General features: G+C 34.7%; 1 protein-coding gene across 26 annotated transcripts in view; it reads left to right on the plus strand.

The window, feature by feature from the left end:
* The window catches only part of Cadps2 (calcium dependent secretion activator 2), a 557,170-nt gene that overhangs the window by 385,716 nt on the left and 148,257 nt on the right, over positions 1–23,197 (plus strand). For all 26 annotated transcript variants that reach the window (XR_015448631.1, XR_015448632.1, XR_015448633.1 and 23 more), the window contains 4 exons: positions 2,488–2,596; positions 3,878–4,078; positions 20,278–20,414; positions 22,817–23,004. Coding sequence is in view for 22 of the 26 variants with exons in the window: in XM_087204429.1 (XP_087060555.1) it covers positions 2,488–2,596; positions 3,878–4,078; positions 20,278–20,414; positions 22,817–23,004 (635 nt within the window). In the remaining 4 variants the exon portion in view is untranslated. The remainder of the gene's footprint in view (positions 1–2,487; positions 2,597–3,877; positions 4,079–20,277; positions 20,415–22,816; positions 23,005–23,197) is intronic.

Raw genomic sequence — 23,197 nt, forward strand, 5'->3', positions numbered from 1 at the left:
ATAATTAAAAATAATCTTTAATTGTACCAGCCAATTAACATTATAAATATTTTAATATGTAATCTACCATTCATCTATATGCATAATGTTTACCCATAAAAGCACTCTGTATGTTTTTAATTTGATCTTTTTATGTTATAATCTTTGAAATAAGTCCTAGTTAGGAAAATCTCTCACATCTCTTTCAGTGTGGCTCATTGTACCATACTGTACAGTTGTGCCATAATATATTTTAATAAAGCCACTTATTTATCCAGTTTTTCTTATGTGCAACCTTGCAGTGAACACATTGCACATACATTTTTTTAAATGTCCTATTAACCACTTGTATTTTTATTTTTACTTTTATTTTTTGGTACTGGGAATCGAACTTGGGACCTTGCACTTACAAGGCAGGTGGCAAAACCACTGAGCTAAATTCCTGGCCAGTTGCACATACATCTTTAAGTACTTGTCCATCTGTTTCCTTGGGCTGTGCTCAGAGAAGGGGATTTTCTGAATTAAAGGAATACAAAATAAATAGTGAAGCTTTTGCTACTGTATCCATCAGATTTGCTCCAGATAGGGCAGCAAGCTGGAAACTTAAGCAGGACTTGATGCTACTATCTTGAGAAAAATTTTCTTTATTTCTAGGAAACCTCAGTGTTTGTTTTGAGGTCCTTAAACTGATAATGTGAAATTCACACTCTTATCCAGGATAATCTGTTTTACTTTAATGTGAACTGATTGTAGATATTAACCATATCTACAAAATACTTCCACAACGACACCCATATTAGTGTTTGACTAAATAGCTGGGTACTATAGCCCAACCATACTGACACAGAAAGTATAACTGTCACAGTAACTTTTCCCAAAGATCTTCCAGAAAGTCCACGCCCATTTTCATTCTCAAGTCCCTGAGAATATGCATTTCTCTGTCTGTGTTATCACCTGTTTTTTTGCCACTCTCATAAGTATTTTTAATGGTAGGTTGTAGTCTTGCTAATTTTTAGGTTCTAAATCCAAATTCTGGTATGCAGTTCAGCAGGCCCTAACAGTATTTTTCACAAAAATCTGTCTTTTACTTTGTAAAGGATCAAAGTCAGCTCATTCCTTCTCAGAACAGAAGATATGTTTCTTTATTTTAAAAGCAACAATATTGATTCACACAACCTATGCATGTAAATATCTCAAGCCTTTTTTCCTGGCCTACATATGCAGAGTGAATGTGAAAATAGAAAATAAAATAAACGGGAAAGCAATCATCATTAGTTGATTTTTTCCTACTCTGTATTCTGGATTTTCCTTGTGGATTTACGGTCCTTTATATTCTGATAGAAATTCATTACTGAATATATTTGCATATATGTTTTCTTAGACTGCTCTTTGCCCTTTCTGCTCTCCTCGTGATGGCCTTTAATGACGAAAATGTCTTAATTTTAATGTAAACCTTTTTTTCCTTCTTGAATTTTTTTTGGGGTTGTCTTAGATTAATCACGGTCTATTAAAAGATGTTTTGATGTTTCCTTAATTTCATGTTATGTGTAAGAATGAAAAAGGGAAATAATTTGCAATAATAAAACTTATATGAAATCCAATATTGTAGTATATTTTGCTATTTAAGTGTTTATTAATCCACAAGGCACTCTTTTCTCCTGCTGGGAATAGCACCTCCCCCTTTGTATTTTAGGCAAACCACCTATTTTAGTGCCCAACATTCTTTGCCTCATGTGTGGCCTCTTCACCCAAGCTGAGGTGATGGTACTTTCTCCACTTGGCCCATATTTGGCCCAAATGCAGCCTGATGACCCAAGGTGGACCAATCAGAGAGGTGGCTTCAAAGTTGTTGGCAGCTATGGTTCTAGCCAGTGAGACTTAAACACAAGGAAATGAAAACATTCAAGGAAAGAATAGAGGAGAGTAGATCTTAGCAGTGATTTCACTTGATGCTTAAAACTTACTGCACTCTGACACTTCCTGTGGATCTGGTTATGTGGGCAATAAATTCCCAACTTGTACTGAGATGTTTTACTTTAGTTAAAACTCACATAATAAGGAAACTTTAAAATGTGGTTCCATTACTATGTAAGCATGGGAATATGCCTAACATGTCTCACATGTAGAGATTCACAGACTCTGTATTAGCATATCAAAGACCATAAGAAAGCTGGAAGTATAAGTTTATAGTACTTATTTTATTTAACCTAATGATTCTAAACTTATTTTCAACATGAATAGTTCTTCTATAATACCTCATAGAAGCTTGGCCAGGGCATTATTGACTTTGGAAACGCTGAATCCTAAGCATATGGTAGACCAACTGCAAGCTGACAAATGAAAAGTACTTTAATCTCCAAATTAGGTTTTTCAGAATTCTAAAACTATTAATCTGTATGAAAACATATGCTACTTTGTTGGGAAAAAGACTTGATAAAGAAATAGCTAAATATTGAATTTGGTCAGTTTAATGTGACCAAACTATAAATTTTTTCTTTTCTTGAGCAGGTCAGTCAGTACACTTTTGCTATGTGCAGTTATAGAGAAAAAAAGTCTGAACCACAAGAATTAATGCAGCTTGAAGGATACACTGTGGATTATACAGACCCCCACCCAGGTAATTCTAAAGTAAACCACTTTTCCTGCCATTCCTGAATACGTGAAATTCTCACAAATATCCTGTGTCCGTTCTACATTTCAAACCCCAGTTGGTGAGTAAGGTGCCTGGAGAAAATTTTGAGATTAAAATTATATCTTTTGAGGTCTGTTATATTCAGCCATAATTGATCACCTCTGCTATTTTAGTACAAGGATGAACTATGTAAAGATTACTTGATAGAGTAATTGTATGAAAAGCATCAGCACTGTATACAGAAACTTCTTCACCAGAAAGCAAAAATTACAATGAAAACAGGGAATGAAATGACAAATGTATGTTACATTCTACTAATTTTCTCTCAAAGGACACATTCTTATATTTTTCTCCTGCCTTTTTTTCAACATAGGTTGAGCATCCCTTGCTCAAAAATCTCAATTTTCCAAATCTGGAATATCTTTGAATGACAAAATAATTCCAGTAGTGAAAAGTTCTACAGCATTCCTCCTGTGACACAGGGCATCAAAATGCAGAGGCACTAAAAAGATTACATAAAATTACCTTCAAATTATGCCTATAAGAAACATAAATGCAATTTGTAATTAGACTTGGGCCCTATTCCTAAAATAACTCATGTATATATAAACATTCCAAGATCCAAAAGAACCCAAATTCCAAAATACTCTAATCCCAAGCATTTCAGATAAGGGGTCCTCAGCCTATACTGTGCATAATACTAGATACCTGGTATTTAAAACTAATGAACAAATTATTATTTTTATATTAATGTCATTCATATAACAATGTTGAGAGACAGAGATTAACAGTATTAATAAACAGATTAAGAAATTAATGCATATATGGATTAAAAAATAGAAATCTCTAACCATACTCAATAATTGATCATTTAGAAATACAAAATACCTTCTCTGTGATAGTTTTGTGAAAATTAAACACCATACAATATGAATATCATTCTTGCTTTAGCTGTATTTTTTCCTATTAAATTCATCATATGTATTTCTCTCACATATAAAATGGTAAATATTCCAAACAAAGCACTTCTTTTTCTGGCATGAAATATCAGATTATACTATATATTTCTGTGGGGTATGTTTGTATGTCTTACACAATGCTTCTGTACTGTTTCCCATAGAATGTTTCCCTAAATTTTAAAATTTAGGGAAAAATTTAAAATTTAAAATTTTGACAGTGATACGGAAGCTTAAATCTATTTTATTGTTTTTAGTGAATGAGACTAAAATCTGCTGATTATTTAATAATGTCTTTCTTCCTCCACAGGCCTTCAGGGTGGTCAGATGTTTTTTAATGCTGTCAAAGAAGGAGATACGGTAATGTTTGCCAGTGATGATGAACAAGACAGAATATTATGGGTTCAAGCCATGTATAGGGCCACAGGTCAATCATATAAACCAATTCCTGCAATCCAAACCCAGAAGCTGAATCCTAAAGGAGGAACTCTCCATGCTGATGCTCAGCTTTGTAAGTTTTGTTAAAAAATAATTAATCAATTAATAACCTTAATAAGATAAAATTGAGACATACCTGTTCAGTATTACACTTTACACCATTAATTCCTAATTAAATAAAAATAGTTCGTATTAATCATAGAATCAGTTATCTAATTTTTCATATAAATCTGGAGTGTGTTTTTCACTCATAAGTATTTCTAGGACTCTCAAAAGCATTTAGGAAATATTTCCAAGACTTCTCAAAGGAAATTATGTATAGTTTATTGTAATTTATACCTTGATATCCTATAAAAAAGTGAAAAGCATTGCATAATCAAGTTTACATTGATAATATTCCAGAATCTCAAATAATGAAGTCACTTTCTAGAATTGTTTTTCGTAATGTACAGTGTTTTCTTTAGCTATAAAAGACAACTTTCTGTTTCCAGATATCTTAATATCTTGTCATCTTCTGTATGCTAATTTAAATCATTAAGACCCATATTTTTTGTTCTACTTGTGATGAATAAATAGCAAGTTATGTAATGTAGAAAGTTTCAAGTGTAGTTTTAATAACCAATAATCAAATGTTTTAACTTGCTCTCCTCCTTTAGAAAACTACTCTGGCTTTTCTGTTATAAATCAGTTTGTCTTTATGTTTAAGCTCAAACTGTGGCATTTTATTGTCAGGATTCTTCTCCAGGATAGTAACATTTTGACATGCATTATTTTCTTCTTTTACTTTTCATGCATCAAATCACTACCCTCTTCCCTTTGTAGACACCCTTCAGCATCACACCTGAGCATCTCAGAGGCACATTAGACCAAATAATTAAATGTGGAATAGCTTTTTCTGTATTTCCTTTGAGAGACCACAGACCGTATTTGTAGGCTATCTTAATTTTATTTGAGGCACATTTTTCAAATTAAAGACTATTTAGGTATATTAAATGTTAAATATTTTAAATTGGTTGTAAAAATTATTGCTGTGTTAAAATTAGTATCATTGTCATCTTAAAAGATAAAATTAAAGGAGTGTATTATGGTCTATATTCTCATTTCTACCTTCCCCTTGCTGTCTTGGCCTTACACATGGAGTATGGGACAGTAGATAAGAATTTCCATTAGAACTATGATATGCAGTAGGGTAACTTTTTATTTGTGAATATCATGAATTTCTATTTCTAATGTTGCTAGAAAACTTAATCTCCTTAGTGCCGAGTAACTCAGTGATGGGTTTACGCTCAGCCAGTGCAGGACTCTTCCCCTTTTTTTCTGTTTCATCCAGAGCAAATTAATTTCCAGAGGGATGACATAAAACTGTGATATCATTGAGTGTAATACCCAGTTCAAAACTAGTCTCATTCCAAAATGGCCTAGACAGTGCTGGCAAAGCTATGCCACGCATGCCACAGGGGGCTGTTTGTTATCATTGAAAGTTCTATGAGGTTCGCCATCACTGGCCTAGGGCATAAGGTTTCACTTGTGTGCTGATATGCACTACCCATGGACCTGCCAAGACATCTGATAACAAGAGCCATGTAGTCTGTGTCCTTCTTGCCTCAACTCCAGACACCTTTGAATTCCTTCTATCATGATTAGTGGATTCTTGGCTGCAGTGGTGCATAGTAACTTGTTGAGTATTATTAAGTATTCTTCAGCAGTGCACAAGAGTGCAGAAAACCTTAGAAGGCTCACTCAGGCATTCAGTCTCAGCACTAACCTGTGAAATGCTTCTTGATTATTCAAAGTGCCATGTTAGATGTCTCCCTGGACTATGCATGCTTGGGGTGTGAAGGTGCATTACTCCTTTACACTCCCTCAGAACTTGCTTTTTCCTCTATATATTTTTTTCAATTGTACACCTCTACCCAACCTAAACTCTAGTCAGATCTCTTTCTCAAACCATTTCCCTCCTGGTTGCAGGCCTGTACTTTTTTCCTTCTAGTTTTGATTTTTGTTGTTTGGTTTTGTTTTGGGTACTGGGGATAAATCTGCCAGTGCCCTACCATTAGCCTACACTCTCAGCCCTTTTTTATTATTATTATTTTGGAGGGGGAGGGTCTCCCTAAATTGCCCAGGCAAGACTTGAACTTGTAATCTTCCTGCCTCAGTCTCCCTCAGTGCTGGGATTACAGATGAGTATCACCATCTGGTTTTCATTCTTGATATACAAAACTGAGTATTTACAACTTCATTTTTTTTCCATCTCCATAGACCAGTCTCTTCCTCTGGCCCAATAAGCTACAATTTTACAACACTTAATGTGAACTTCATCTTCTTGCAAATTTGTGTTTGGTATGTGGGCATTCGTTGCTACATAAATGATATTGTATTATCTTACTTTGTTTTACCTTTATTATTTGGCTCTGTGTTTTAAAATTCCATCCATTATTTTTGTGCATGCACTGAATCTTATCCTGATTGTAACATACTAAATAATAATGATGTTTGTCTGCCTCAGTGGACCTCGTATATTATACTTTTAATTTTTTACCTACTCAGTTTCCCAAAGACAGAAACTTAGTATGCTTCCAGATCCTTACTGAAGTAATATTTAGTTGCTCAAACTACCAGGTGTGTTTGAAAAATATGGTGAATGTTTAATTTTCTAAATGTATTACAATAAAAAGTACAGTCCCATAAAATTCAATCAAAAACTCCCTCTTGCTTCACAAACACTTATTCCATCATTCTTGCCACCTTCTGAAGCAGTTCTAGAAGTCCTCTTTTGTGAGTGTCTTTAATTGTGCTGCTGTGGCTACCATGATGTCCTGAGTTAATTCAAAACATTTACCTTTTGTGGTCATTTTGATTTTGAGGTAGGACCTGAAGTTGCATAGTGCTAGATCTGGTGAATAAGGTGGATGCAGGCATATGGTAATATTTTAATAGGGCTGCCTTTGCATTGGATGTCACTTGACAGCTGCATTCACTGTATTTTTAATCACATCTCTTAAGGACACCCACAAAATGGGACTTCTACAACTGCTTTAGAAAGTGGCAAGAATGATATGATAAATGTGTTTGAAGCAAGGTTGAGGAGGATTAATAGTAGTGTTTTTATTATAATTAATTTAAATATTCATTTATTTTGATCACCTCCTATAAAATATGAAATATTCTTAATATACTCAGAACTTCTCAGTATTTAATATTTTAACTTTTTCCATATAGAGCTCTTTTTTATTCTAATAGAGTATAAAGATTTCATATTTCTCCTTCCTTATATCATATCATTGTATTTTCTGGTTGACTGCTACCCATATAGAGAAATTTTCCTTTCATGTACTTATTTGCTATCCATTTATTTTCTTTGGTCAGATATCTTTTCAGATATTTTGCCTATTTGTAATTGGGTTATTTTCTTAATGAGTTTTGAGAGACTGTATATATTCTGGATATAAGATGCTTATCAAATAACTCATGGGCTAGGCCAGGAATCAAAGAGAAGAAGTTAATTTTGATAAAGTCAATTACTGAAATAGATGTGCCTTTGGTGTTATATCTGAGAATATTTGCCTAACCCAAGACCATGCCTCCTATACTTTCTTGTAGAGATTTTATATTTTAGCTTTCATACTTTACATCTATTTCAACTCGATTTTTATATTTAGAGAGAGGTGTACATCATGGATGTCAAATGCATATCCAGTTATTCAAGTACAAAGAGTTGAAAATACTATTTTCCACTTAATTCCCCTTGCACATTTGTCAAAAATCAAATCACTACAAATTTATTTCTGGATTGTCCTTTTTTCCCCTTTGACCAATTTGTCTATCTTGATAATATTAATTCACTGTCTTAATTATTGTCATTTGTGCAGCTTTTAATCAGGAATATAAGCCCTCCAATTTGCTTCCTGTTTTTCAAAGACAATTTATTCTATGTCCTTTGCATTTCCTTTTTGTATAGATAATTTGTTTTTGGGAGGCTTTTCCTTAACCTTTTTTATAGTGCAATTCTTATGATTCATTTTTTCAGCTTTTCCATATATGAAAAAGTATTTTACCTCCATATTTTGGAATGTTTTTATTTTAATGTATTATAAGTAGATATTAATAAAAATATAAAAACTGTTCTATGAAGACGTAATTTTTCATAGCAAATATTATCATGATCTTAAAAGAATATATTTTCATTTGCTAATCTGTCTCTCAGTCATTTACCTCTATTTTGAAACGTACTTTTCCTTCTGTGCTTTAAAAATTTTGCTCCTAGCCCGTGTTTTGTTTCTCCAATGGTAGATATGTTGCCACTTCAGTTAGTTCCTCTGTACATGTCTTTTTTTTTTTATTAAATTCTTTTATTGGTACATTGTAGGTATACAACACAACTACATTTCTCATTGGGAATTGTACCTTTACATAATGCATCTTGGTTCTTATTTTTTCTCCATTCCTAGCCCTCCCTTCACTCTCTCCTCCCTTCCCTATTTACAAAGACTTTATTTCCATTTTTTACGTTTCTCATCATTTTTCCTTTCCCTTCTATCCTTTCCCCTAGCCCTCCCACTTCCTTCCACTTTGCCCCTTTTCTTCCTATTTCACATTACCTATTATGCATTTAGTCCTTATTTACACTTTCAGTTTCTCACACCAGAGAAACTATTCAGTATTTATTCATGTGTGTCCTATTTATTTCATTTAAGAGTATTGCCTCAATGTGCATCCACTTAGCTACAAATGTCTCTAATTTCTCATTTTTTATGGCTGAGTAGTACTCCATTTTATTAAAAAAACCACATTTTCTTTATCCAGTCTCCAGTTGATGGGCATTTGGGCTGTTTCCAAGTTTTAGCTATCACAAACTGTGCTGCTATGAACATGGGTGCACATCTATCACTGTGGTATGATTCTTTTAATTCTTTGGGGAAGATCCCCAGCACTGGAATAGCGGGGTCAAATGGGACTTCCAGTCCTAGTTCTTTGAGGTATCTCCATACTGATTTCCACAATGGTTGCACCAGTCTACACTCCCACCAGCAGTGGAGCAGGGTTCCTCTTTCCCCACAGCCCCATCAGCATTTGTTATTGGTTGATTTCATGATAGCAGCCATTCTTTCTGGAGTGAAGTGGAATCTCAGCATTGTTTTCATTTGCATCTCTCGAATGACCAGTGATATTGAACATATTTTCATGTATTTATTTGCTCTTTCTACTTCTTTGTCTGAGAAATGTCTGTTCATTTCAGATGCCCATTTTTGGATTGGGTCTTTAAATTTGGGAGGTCTGATCTTTTTAAGTTCTTTAGACATACGAGATAGTAGACCTTTGTCTGAGGAAGAGCAGGTGAAGATTTTTTCCCACATTGTGGGTTGTCTCTTCACACTGCTGGTGGTTTCTCTTGCTGTGCAGAAGCCTTTTAATAAGAAGAGATCCCACTTGTTGATTGCTTGTGCTAGTTAACTGGCAACTGAGGTTTTGTTCATAAAATCTTTTCCTACACCGATGTCTTCAAGGGTTCTACCTCACCTCTGTTCCAACTGGTTCAGAGTTTCTATTTTAATATTTAGATCTTTAATCCATTTTGATTTTAGTTTAGTGCATGGTGAGAGACATAGGTCTAGTTTTAATCTTTGGCAAGTTGAAGCCCAATTTTTCCAGCACCATTTATTAAAGAGGCTATCTTTCCTCCAGTGAGGGTATTTGGCTCCTTTAGCAAAGATGAGGTGGTTGAGTGTGTCTGGTGTTCTTTGTGCATCTTCTAATCTGTTGCACTGGTCCTCAGGTCTGTTTCTTTGCCAGTACCATGCTGTTTTTATCACAGTAGCTTTGTAGTATAGTTGCAGGTTGGAGATTGTGATACCCCCTGCCATGTCTCTGTTACCTAGAATTGCTTTTGCTATTCTGGATCTCTTCTTATTCCAAATGAATTTTTGGATTGTTTTCTCAAGGTCCATGAAGTATGCTGCTGGGATATTAATTGGAATTGCATTAAATCTATATAACAGTTTTAGAAGTATGGCCATTTTCACTGTATTAATCCTTCCTACCCAGGAGCAGGGGATGTCTGTCCATTTTCTGATATCATCTTCAATCTCTCTTTTCAGAGTGCCATAGTTTTCAGAGAAGAGGTCTTTGATTTCTTTCGTTAGGATGATTCCTAGGTATTTCAGGTTTTTGGATGCTATTGTGAAAGGAATTATTTGCCCTATTTCTCTCTCAGTGAGTCTGTCATTGGTGAAGAGGAAAGCTATTGATTTTTGTGTGTTAACCTTGTAACCAGCTACTTGACTGAATTTGGTTATTAAGTCTAGAAGACTTTTGGTGGAGTTCTTGGGGTCTTCTATATACAGTATCATGTCATCTGCAAATAATGATAATTTGACTTTTTCATTACCTATCTTTATTCCTTTTATTTCTTTCTCTTGTCTAATTGCCGTGGCTAATGTTTCCAGAACTATATTGAAGAAGAGTGGTGATAGTGGACATCCTTGTCTTGTTCCTGATTTTAGTGTGAAGGATTTCAGTTTTTGACCATTTAGTATGCTATTGGCTGTTGGTTTTTCATAGATGGCTTCTACCAGTTTGAGGTAGAGACCATCTATTCCAATTTTTTGTAGGGTTTTTATCATAAATGCATGTTGGATTTTGTCAAATGCTTTTTCTGCATCTATGGAGACAATCATATGGTTTTTGTCCTTGGCTCTATTGATATATTGTATTACATTGATTGATTTGCATATGTTGAACCATCCCTGCATCCCTGGGATGAATCCCACTTGATCAGGGTGTGTTATCTTCTTGATGATCTTCTGCATTCAGTTTGCCATTATCTTATTAAGGATTTTTGCATGTATGTTCATTAGTGAGATTGGCCTATAGTTCTCTTTTTCAGTTGGGTCTTTCTCTGCTTTGGGGATCAAGGTGATGCTTGCTTCCAGGAATGAATTTGGGAGTATTGCTTCCCTTTCCATTTCATTGAAGAGTTTAAACAGTAGTGGCAGCAGTTCCTCTCTAAATGTCTTGTAGAATTCAGCAGTGAAGCCATCAGGGCCCAGGCTTTTCTTAGTTGATAAGTTTTTAATTACATTTTCAATTTCATTGGTTGATATTGGGTTGTTCAGAGTTTTTAGGTCTTCTTCATTCAACTTTGGTAATTCATATGTGTCTAGGAATCCATCCACTTCTTCTGTGTTGTCCATCTTATTGGCATATAGGTTCTGGAAGTAGGTATTGATGATCCTCTGGATTTCTGCTGGGTCTGTTGTGATTTCACCCTTTTCATTCCTAATTGCGTGGATTTGGCCCTTTTCTTTCCTTTTTCTGACCAGGTTGGCTAAGGGTTTATCAATTTTGTTGATTCTTTCGAAGAACCAACTCTTGGCTTCATTGATTTTTTGTATTGTTCTCTTAGTCTCCATTGCATTGATTTCTCCTCTGATCTTTATAATTTCTTCCTTTGTATGAGCTTTGGGATTGTCCTGCTCTTCTTTTTCTAGAAGCTTGAGGTTCAGCATCAGGTTGTTTAATTGGGCTCATTCTGTTTTCCTAATATGCGTATTCACTGCTATGAATTTCCCTCGTGCGGCTGCTTTCATTGTGTCCCATAGATTCCGATATGTTATACTGTCATTGTCATTTAATTGAAGGAACTGTCTGATTTCTTCTTTAATTTCCTCTGTGACCCATTGGTTATTCAGAAGTGTGTTGTTCAATTTCCATGTGTTTATGAAATTTTTTCAGTTTCTTTTGCTATGGATCTCCAATTTCATTGCACTATGGTCTGATTATGTACAGGGGATAACTTCAATTCCTTTGCACTTACTTAAACATGTTCTATGTGTGAGTATGTGGTCTATTTTGGAGAATGACCCATGTGAAGCTGAGAAGAATGTGTATTCTGATTTTGTGGGGTGGAAGACTCTTTAAACATCTGTTAAGTTCATTTGTTCAAGAGTTCGATTGAGTTCTAGTATTTCATTACTTATTTTTTGTCTAGTTGATCTATCTATTTGTGACAGTGGGGTGTTGAGGTCCCCCACTACAATTGTATTAGTGCATATATGACTTTTCTTGTCCAGTAGTATTTGTTTTATATAGTTGGGCACATTAGTGTTTGGTGCATAGATATTTATGATTGTCATCTCTTCCTGTTGGATTCTTCCCTTTACAAGGATGTAGTGTCCTTCCTCATCTCTCTTAATCGGTGTTGCTTTGAAATCTACTTGATCTGCCAAGAGGATAGCTACTCGTGCTTTTTTTCGGGTTCCTGTCACATGGAGTATTGTTTTCCACCCTTTAACTTTCAGTCTATGAGTTTCCTTTTGAATGAAGTGTGTTTCTTGTATGCAGCATATTGTTGGATTTTGCTTCTTGACCCATTCTGCCAGTCTATTTCTTTTGATTGGTGAGTTGAGACCATTAACGTTGATGGTTATAACTGAAATGTATTGACTTATCATTGCCATGACTTTTTCTTTTTGTTGGGTTCTTCCCCCTTACAATTAATTTGTAATGGGTTCATTACAGATGGGTTCATTCTGCTTTGCTTCCTGGGGTTTTGATCCTCAATGTCTGTTCCTAGGATATTGTGTAAAATTTTTTTGGAGTGCTGGTTTGGTATTCATGAAGTTCCTAAGGTACTCTTTGTCATGAAAGTATCTTATTTCTCCATCCATTTTCAAAGATAGTTTTGCAGGGTACATCAATCTGGGTTGGAGGCTGTTTTCTTTTAGGGCTTGGAATATGTCACTCCAAGCTCTTCTTACCTTGATGGTTTGTGTTGAGAAGTCTGCTTTGATTCTGATGGGCTTTCTTTTGTATGTGATTTGTTTCTTTTCTCTAACTGCTTGTAGAACTTTGTTCTTCTGTTGTGTTTCTGGAATCTTAACAATTATATGCCTATGTGTCAATTTTTTTTGATCTAGGCTAGTTGGAGTCCTATATGCCTCACTATCTGTATGTCAACTTCTTTTCCCCTGCTTGGGAAGTTTTCTGCCATTACTTCTGTGAAGAGTTTTTTTATGTCATCTGCACTCTTTCCTGTTTCTTCATTGACTCCAATCAGTCTTATGTTATTCTTCTTTGCATCATCTAGCAGCTGCTGGATTGATTTCTCATGTTCCCTTGTAATTTTGAAGCAGTTTTTCTTTTCCTGGTCATTAATTGCAATCTTATCTTCTATATCTGAAATTCTGTCCTCACATTGGCTCATTCTTCTGTGTAGACTTTCAATGGAGTTTTTCATCTCCTGGAAATCTATTTGTATTTGTTTTATGGATTCCATTTGTTTCCTATGTTGGGATTCCATCATTTTCCTCAGCTCCTCCCTAGATTTATTAATCATGTCTTGCACAAGGAGCTCAATTTCTCCTGTTATCTGAGAAATTATTTCTGATTTCATTTTTTCCAGATCCCCTTTTGTTGCCAGTTCAGTGGGTCCAGGTGGTTGAGTATCAGAGTGTTCCATCTCATTTCCCTTTGGGGTTGCCGCAGGTGATGTGGAAGTCTGGTTTTGAGACTTATTTATGTGTTTTCTCATTTCGACTGGGGGGGCACTGGGTTGCTGTTGGCATCCACGCGGCTCACCTCCTCTGAGCTGGGAGAGGTGGGCCAGGGGCCGGGAGCGGTGGTAGGAATGGTGGTCCAGAAGCCCCTTCCTTTGGGCCAGGAGTGGCAGGACAGAAGGCGGCCCAAAAGCCCTTTCTACTGGGCCAGGAGATGTAATAAATTTCTGACAAAATCCTTCAATTTGATATCAGCTTATTATTGTCAAGGCATGATACTGGACATAGTTATTCTAACAAAAAAGCTGAGTGGTTTTCAGTTTTCAACAGTAGCTGTCTCATTCCAGATTGTTAGTGAAGTTTTTAATTGCAAATTATCTCTCTGATATAGGGAGGGGAGAGGAGGGAAGGGAAAAGAGGGGCAGGGAAGGAAAGAGAAGGGAAGCGGGATGGAAGGGGGGAGCGGGAGAATGTCTAACTCATCAGAATGAGGAAACTGACACTGACCTATATCAGAGGCATACCTGTGAATTGCTAAGGTTCATTTCTTAATTTTTGAAATATTCCTTTTCTCTTTTCTTGATCATCTCTTAAAGCAACTTTTAGTGTGATCAGTAGAATTGAGAAAATAACAAAATTACAACAGTTATACTAAATACATTTATGTATGCCCCTAACCTATTTTAATGTGTTCTCTCATTTTTATGCTGACCTATAGCTGGTAAAGGTAAGTAGTTTTCATGGCTTTTTTGCTTAAACATATTACAATTTTGCTTAAAGATTATGATGATCTAGTTTACAGTGTCAATATCCTACCTCCTAGATAAACCTAGAAAACATGTCTTTACCACTTATAAAACAAAAATGTCTATTGAACACAACAGAAAATCAGATGCAACCTAATATATACCATTCATGCAGGCACAGGGTTAGTAGTTATGAAGGAGTTGTAATAACATGCGAAAAAAAGGTCAATATATGCTAAGTGGAAAATGCTTAATTGTATATGTAGGATTATTTTCACTATGTGAAAAAAAATTATTTGAAAAATAAAAGGCCAACAGATGTGGTAACTCACTAACACTGTGGGAAGCTAAAGCAGGAAGATCTCAATTTTAAGCCCCTGGAAAATTTATCTAGCAACTTAGCATTTTTTGCTTTGTTTAAATTTTTTGTCTCAAAAAGGAAAGTGGGAGCATGGGCAGGGCTTGTGAATGTGTATAGCTCAGTGAAAAGGCCCTAAGTTCAATCTCCAGTGCTACAAAAGCAAACAAAAAGATAGGTAAATTTACACTAAAACATTCAATTGATGGGTTTAATTGCATAGACTAGCTATAATTTATTTCCTCTAATTGCTAAATTTTCTTTGAAGCAAATGTATACCTTGTTTTTAAACCTAATATGTTTGTTTGTTTGTTTTGAGACAAGGTCTCACTTTGTAGTGCAGGCTGGCCTTGAACTCACTATATAGCCCAGGCTGGCCTGGAACTCACAGAGATCCTCTTGCCTCACCCTCCCCAGTGCTGGGATTGCAGGCATGTGCCATCATGCCCAGCCTTGAAACCCAGTTCTTTGGGGGTTTGGTTTGGTTTGGTTTGGTTTGGTTTTGCAGTGCTAGAGATTGGACTGAAAGCCTTGTGCAAGCTAAGCACTCTACCACTAAGCCACACCTCCACTCTTCCTCCCCCTAAAAACTAGCTTTTAAAGCCAAGTATGCTGAATCTAGGATAGTCAGAACAAAGTTATAAATGTATGTCATCTAACTTATGAAAATACAACCTGATCTTTCTTAAGATATGAATAATAATATACAGACTTCTCAGATAAGGGAACCTATTCTACTTCCCTTTTTCCTTGATATGTAGAAATTCCAAGGAAATCAGGTGGGGGGGATTACACTGCTAAACAAGTTTTCTTCTTCACGTGTTGTGCTCTGCTTTTGCCAGGCTGCAAGCATTTTTTCCATCGTCTTAGTTACATATATGATGTAATACAATTGTGTATGTTGCATAGTACAATGTAACACAGTTCACGGCCAATGATAAATTAATATCAAAAACAAACTAGAAAAACTAGTACATACTTTATTTTAAATTCTTAAAGTTTAAACTTATGCTTAAATTTATGAACTTACTCCCCTGATTGATCTAATATGTTAAAGATCACACTTCATAGGAGAAACATTAGTCTTACTTTACATTGAACATATTGTTTCTGATAAATGTTCAATTTTGGTTTACTTTGCTAATTTCTAATTCTAGACCTCAGTGTTTTGATTAAAATGTTCATCTTCTGAAAATATTATGTGATATTATTTACTGCAGAAAGCAAGATACATGAATTCACATACCAGATTTTAACCAACTTAAAAAGAAGCTAAGACATTGTTTGATTCAATAATTGATACATGAACAAAGTCCTAAATAATGTATCTTTCAATGCTTACTTTGTCATCTTTAGCAGAAAACTTGCATACATAAAACAAGAATATATTAACCAGACTGACCTATGTAAAATTTTAAACCATGAAACTCTTCCTATTAAAGGGTATAGGAGTGATGTGAAAACATAAATAGTGCTTCCTTTTCTGCCCCACTTTTAACTTCCTAAAACTTTTTAAGCTCAGTGAGAGTATAAGTTTTAAAAAGTACCTGATGAGCTATGATAACAGTAAACTCAATTACTGGCAAAGCCCTAAGCACAGAACAATAAATTATATTGTAGTTCAAAAGGTTTATTTACTGTGTAGTTCACTCAGTGTTCTGCAGAGGAGACCCACTCTTGTTAGGTTCATCTTCCTCGCCATTTTTTACACTGGAGTTCAAATTCTGGGCACCTCAGTGATCTCAGAATGCTGTGAAAGTCCTCCTTTTTCCCTCTAGTACACAACTTCCTTTTTTTTTTACTTTCAATGTCCAAATTATCTCATATTACCAGGAGCACCACAAATGCTACATAATTAGCATTTGTTGCAAAGAAAGAAATAATTCAGTTAAATATTTTTCCATCTCACTTTCTGAACTCTGACTTGGTTACCTCTCCTAGGACTTAGATTCCTGAGCATGCAGGTCTGGTTGAGGTCTGTACCCACCAAACAGCTTCTCCTACCACAGTGGAGCCAACCAGCTTGCTCATAGTCCTCATGCATTGTTTTCTATGCTAGCTTTTTTCATCTCAGTGTTAACTGTTTAAATTGATAATGTCAACCTACTTATTCTTTCCCCTTGACTTCCCACTGCTATTATCCTAATGAAAAATTTAAATTTGCAGGTTCTACTTGAGTAAAGCCTCTATAACTTCGTAAATTTCTAACAAATAGAAATCTTTCTCAATTTGGGTTTTATTCTATCCACTGTTAACACACCTGGTGACTGTACCACCTAAAGACACTGGAGCATATATTTCCAGCTGTTACCATAGAAACTCCACCCGCATCCTCAGTTACCATGTCCAACATCTGTAGTTAGTCCATAGGTTAATCATCACAATTTATGTCAGTACTGCAGTACACTGTGTAAGCTCATTTCTTGTTGGCTTGTTTTTATAATTTTCTTAGATTGTTTCAGAAGACAAAGTGAACTGATATTTGTCATTATCAGAGAACATTTGAATAGCACCAGGATAAATTTTCCATTTAAACAATAGTCACCATAATATAGTGTTGTAATAAGTATTGATGGAAGATAATCTGATATAACCCAGTTTTACAGCCCTAGATTTAGTTATGCTAATGATTGAAAGTGTGTTTTCCATCTGACTCAGATGATGTCTCTGTGTCTTTTAAGAGTAAATGTAAATATGTTATGTCAAGAAAAAAGTTGTATGAAAATATGCTTCTGTAAGAATAAGACACTAGATAAATAGACAATATTTTAGTGCTACATGATTTCCTGTTTTACTTTAGTTCATGAGAGAACTTTAAAAGTAAAAGATGAGGACAAAATTGGGAAGATGCAGATCAAAGAATGCAAAGTAACAGTTATACAACATGAGCAAGTCTAGAGATCTAATGAACAACATGGGAACTAGAGATAGAAAAATTACAATACATTAGTTAATTTTATTAAATAGATTTCAACTGCTCATATCACAAAAATGTGATGTGATCTGTTAATGTGGTTCACTTAAGTAACCATTTTAGTCTTTTTATTTATCTCATAAGATCATATTGCAAACCTCAAATATACAAAATGAACTTTATTTTTTATCCATTTCTCCCCTCCTGGCTTCCATGCTAGTTTTTTCATGCATTGTATTTTTCAGTAATGAACACCAGTGTATATTGCTATTATTTTTGCTTAAAACAAGGTCCAACAAACTATATCTAGTACTCATGTTTGGAAAATGAAATTTTATTGCAACATAGCCAAAAATAAGTAAACAAATAAATAAAAGATTTTCACACAGACAAATCAGAAATTTTGTTTTTGGATTTATTTTTAGTCATGAGTGAATGAACCTGATGGCATACAGACACGTGGTTAAAATATCTTGACATCAAATGTTTTGAATTGCGCTTGTCTGACTCAAAGAGAAAAAGATTACTTGGTCTTTGCACCTATGTTTTGAAAATGAGATAATCCCTAAGAACATATTTCAATTTCATAAAATTATTGCCCTGGAGGGATTGCAGCTTATCTTTTGTTGTTGTTGTTAATTTAGTGGCTTTGTTTGCCTGTCTTGTGCCCTAAATTACTATCATAAATATCACTTCTATCACCAATCTAATTGCTGGAAAAGTAATTTTTGATTTATGTATATCTTTTGTCACTTTAGTAAATACATGGTTTGGAGTTGCATTTCATGAAATTGCTCTGTAAATTCAAAAACAATGATTTTAATTATAGAAATGAACTGTAGAATCATTTTTTCAGAAACTTGTATGCCTTAAAGACTATTTGCCCATTGTTTTAAAAAGAAAAAATTACTTCTACACATCTTCAAAGTAGAATAATTATGGATATTTTTCTCTAAAATTTATTACATATCCTTTTTTCAACAGATAAGCCATAATGGACATTATTTTTAACTGCTTGTTATGACCTTTTTATAAAATAGTGAATAAAATTCAGCAGATGCTTTATGATTATTTCATAAAAATGATACTAAAAGAATTTTATACTGATTTTTAGTTTACTTAGAAATGAAGCTTCTGTGATAAATTCAAATACAAAATAATCTTCCATTTTTATCATATATATGTTTTGCATTTTTCAGTACTTGGCCTCTTACTCATTTGATACCATTTCATATTATATATAAAACTTCATATTTAAAGATTATCAGAGAAAAAATACAGGAGAAGTTGGATTATCTCATGTCTCAGTTCAGGAAAAGCAGTTTAGTTTTATATTCTGTCAGTTAATGTCAATTTATCACACATAATATATTTAATCAGTCAAGGAAATACATATTAAATATAAAGGAATATATATGTTACTTTCTTCATGGACCATAATCTCATACCATATAACATCAATAAAGTGTCATTTGTTGCTCCTTTGCTTCATTCACCTTTTCATATCTGTCACTGATGTGAGATTATACATTCGTTTTTGTATCTGTTTTCTTAAAATGTGATTCTGAAGACCTTCAGCTTGAATTACATAGTTCTGCCATCCACAAATATGGCTGAAAGTTGAACTTGACATGGATCAATATGATCTGGGCTAAATATCTAAATGTGACTGATTATGTTAGCATCATGTCCACAGATCAATATTGGGTTTTATTATGAGCCTAACTCTATAATTGGGTTTAATCAATAAACTTTTGTCTCTTTTCCTTTACAATTTTAGAACTGTACCATGTAGGTTTTAGAAACTACACTTAGCTTACATTTAGGACTCCGCTTTCCTTATGGTGACCAGACAGAGATCTGTCTATGAATTTTAAGGAACAATGGAGCTTCAGCAGTGCCATTGTGAGAAGAGTCCACTTTCATCTTCATAACTGATTGCTTGCCCGATATGTACTGTGTTTCTAACAGAGCTAATGTAGTAACACCCAGCACTCCTTTGGGGTAGTGTGTGGCTTTTTCTCTATATGCTTAGTAATGACATTGAAGACTTTGACAAAACATACCATTAATGAAAGCAATCATAAAAGCTTGCCTTTTGATAAACCTGCAGGGTCTACAGACGTTGAAAGATGCAATCTGTAAAGGACAATAAATTTGGTCCTTTGATTGAAGTGGCATTTGAGACGTTGCGCTTTGTCTGCAAATTTGCACAAACATGATGCTCCCTTTTTCATGTCTCTCAAACTTGAAGCTTGAGAGTGTTCACTGCCATTTCTACATTAAGTTTGGTCCCATTAAAAGCTCCATACAAAAAGAAGACTGGAAGTGATCCAGCAGAAGCTTGTGTGTTCATTTCTGCCCTAGTTTGCCTTTTGGAAAGCCAGCTTCTGGCCATTGTTCCTGTTATCTTTATGTGAATAGACCTGAGTTCTTTTCCAGTCACTTTCTCCAGTAAATATATATTTAAAATACATCAACTTTTTTAAAATTGAAAAATTAGCTTATTCCTCTGACAGATATTAGAATTAGCTCTGAATGAATATAGAATTTCTTCATTCTAAATGACTTTTTGTTGTTTTTATTCAAAAATTTGCAATCTTTAATAATATGCTGAATTATTTGCATCATATTTTATGGGGTAAATGATAGTCCTCTATTATCAAGCGGCATGAATTTTGTGTTCTCCAAAAGTCATATTTGTTTATTGCTAAACCAGAAAAACACATGTGCTATATACATGCTTTTCTAAATTTGCAGATGCAGATCGTTTTCAGAAACATGGTATGGATGAGTTTATTTCTGCTAATCCTTGCAAGCTTGACCACGCCTTCCTTTTTAGACTACTCCAGAGACAGACTTTGGATCACAGACTGAATGATTCTTATTCTTGTTTGGTGAGTATAAATCTATCTATCCAGTCAACTATAGGTTAGAATAAAAGATTTTAGAAAGTGAGAAATACTTGTTATCAAGTAGCATTTTATTCCTGACTCATTTAATAACTGTAGTTGGAGTAAAGGATAAAGGATTCCAATCGATTGCTTCCCAATTTGAAAATTATACACTTGGAGACCACTGCTGTGCCACTCAATAGACAGGAGAATAGACTTAAATAGACACTGAATTGTGTTTTATCAGTTCCTCCAGAGAGGGCTGAGTGAAAACAGAAGGCCTTAAATAAAGATTTTTAAAAACTTCTGTTACAGGGTTTACTAACACCTGCACAGATATTCACCAGATGTTGATATCTTGCATTTTCTTTTGCATCTTGGGAGGAGAACTTAAGTCACAGGGGGAAAAGACAGTGGGATGAACAATATGATGTATAACAGAGGAAAGTTTCACCAAGCCTGTCAAAGAGAACAGAATTCCTTTAAAAAAAGAAAAAGAAGAAGAGGAAAGGGAAATAAATAGGTAAACTGCTATCCAGTATGTGTTGAAAGAGTAGCCAAAATTTGGGATAAAATTGATAAGTTTTTGGAAGCTTGACATCTCACAATGTGGGGACTGAACCCTATAGATAAGAATGATATGTGTCCTGCCAAATATTTATACTGGAAATAGTAGTTCTTCTGGAATTGTTCTGGCCGAAATATGTCTATTTCTATTAATACTTCAGTCTCAGATACTGAACATAATAACTTCAGACAGTAAGTTATATTCTCTTTAAAGTGATGTTTTAGACAGCATATGTTCCAAACTAGTTGGAAAGACTTCAGTAGGTGGGAAGAAATTAAACAATTTACTGCTATAATCATATTGATGCTTCATTAGTTCATTTATAGATTGTTTATTAAGTAGCTGTTATTCTGCATGAATTGTATAGTTTAAACCTGATCCAACTTACATGTTGCAATTATATGGAGATTAAAACGATTTGTCACAGAGCTCTGTGATGTCTTTCTGGGGATGAGCACACATAGAGTGAACATCAGTAAGGACCAGATTCCTCTTGGATTCTACTCCAAGGGCTGAGTTACTGGATTGCCACATGTTGTTTTGATTTTGTTGATGGCTATGAGGAGAATGCTATAGTGTGTCTTCCACTACATCCACAGGGCCAGAATGTGATGTGATTAGAAAGAGTATTTGGAAGCAGGATAACCCTGATATAAATCAGCTACCAAATGATTTGTACTGGAGTCAGATAATTCACCTAGTATCTCTCAACTTTAGCTCATTTATCTGTAACATGGAAAGCATAACGACTACATGTTTGATATATAATATCGTTAATATTTAGACCCAATTGTTTCTGTGTATATTATAAATACATATATAGGTTCTTTTATATATTAAAGGTAGAGTATGTGTAGCATGTATAGTACAGTACCTTTACCATCACTATGATAAGTATTCTGGTGGTCCTTTTCCCCTTCTTCCACCATTTATGTTGCCTCCTCATCTTTCTCCTTTTATCCTTCTTTCCCTTCTTATTGATGATTACCTTGCTTCTTTTTAAAAATCTCCCTCTCCTTTCTTTTTTCTTTATTAGTTTAAGCTAGTCTACATACATGAATCTAATTCAAGATATTTTATAAGCCATTCTACCTAACCCTGCTCTGGTATGAGCCAGGCAGGCCCCTGCTGCTTCAGTTGGCATGCATATATACATTCAAACATCTTCTTTCAGGAGGGTCAGAGACTATTACTATAATATATAATCATAGAAAATCACAGTGATAAAAATACCCAAATATACCTGTATGCCACTGCTACTCTTACTGAAATTTTCTCTCAGTTCACTGTATAAAATGCTTTTGGTAAATAGACAGTTTCAGTGATAGTGTATGCTTTCCCATCTTCTTAATTGATTCATACAGCAACTGAGGTTTTTCAAATATCATTCTTTGAGACTGACAGGTGTAGCTCCTGTGAATAAATTTGGTGAATTTTGAATGATAGTAGAGAGAAAAAACAAGATGCCCATTCCTTGCTGGGGCAGGGAGGAGAGAATAGTATTAGAGTGCCAGTGTCTCAAACCATTTCTGAAATTGATGACACTAAATCTTCTGAAAATAACATGAACCATATCACTAACAAAATCAATGTAAAAAGACACTTTTAAGGGCCAGGGATTTAGCTCAGTGGTTTCGCCGCCTGCTGTGCAAGCGCAAGGACCCAAGTTCTATCCCTGGTTCCAAAAAAAAAAAAAAAAAAAAAAGACACTTGTAAGCTGCTTTTTACATTGGCTAAAAGTATCTACAGAAAAGCAGAAACACAAATCTTAGTATAGAAAGAGAAAAACATGTCTCTCTCTCCCTCTCTCTGTTTTTTTTTTTTTTTTCTTTTGCAGGGATGGTTTAGCCCTGGCCAAGTCTTTGTGTTAGATGAGTACTGTGCCCGTTACGGTGTGAGAGGCTGTCACAGACATCTCTGCTACCTTACAGAACTGATGGAACATTCAGAAAACGGTGCTGTCATTGACCCAACCCTGCTCCATTACAGCTTTGCATTCTGTGCCTCTCATGTGCACGGCAACAGGTATTTTGCCTTGCAAATTCAGAGTGAAATGTATAAGGTTGACTCTGGAAAAGAGAGAAAAATGTGCTTTGCTATTATCACCTAGTAACAGATTTAAAATAGCAAACACTTCTTATAAGAAGAAACACAAAGGAAAAATGTACATCAATATACTGTTGATTTAGGTGGGCTGCACTTTGTTTCTTTTTGCTGG

This window comes from Heterocephalus glaber, unplaced genomic scaffold (assembly GCF_053883595.1).
Source record: "Heterocephalus glaber isolate CG9 unplaced genomic scaffold, H.glaber_assembly_v1.0 deba00000546, whole genome shotgun sequence".
Lineage (NCBI taxonomy): Eukaryota > Metazoa > Chordata > Mammalia > Rodentia > Bathyergidae > Heterocephalus > Heterocephalus glaber.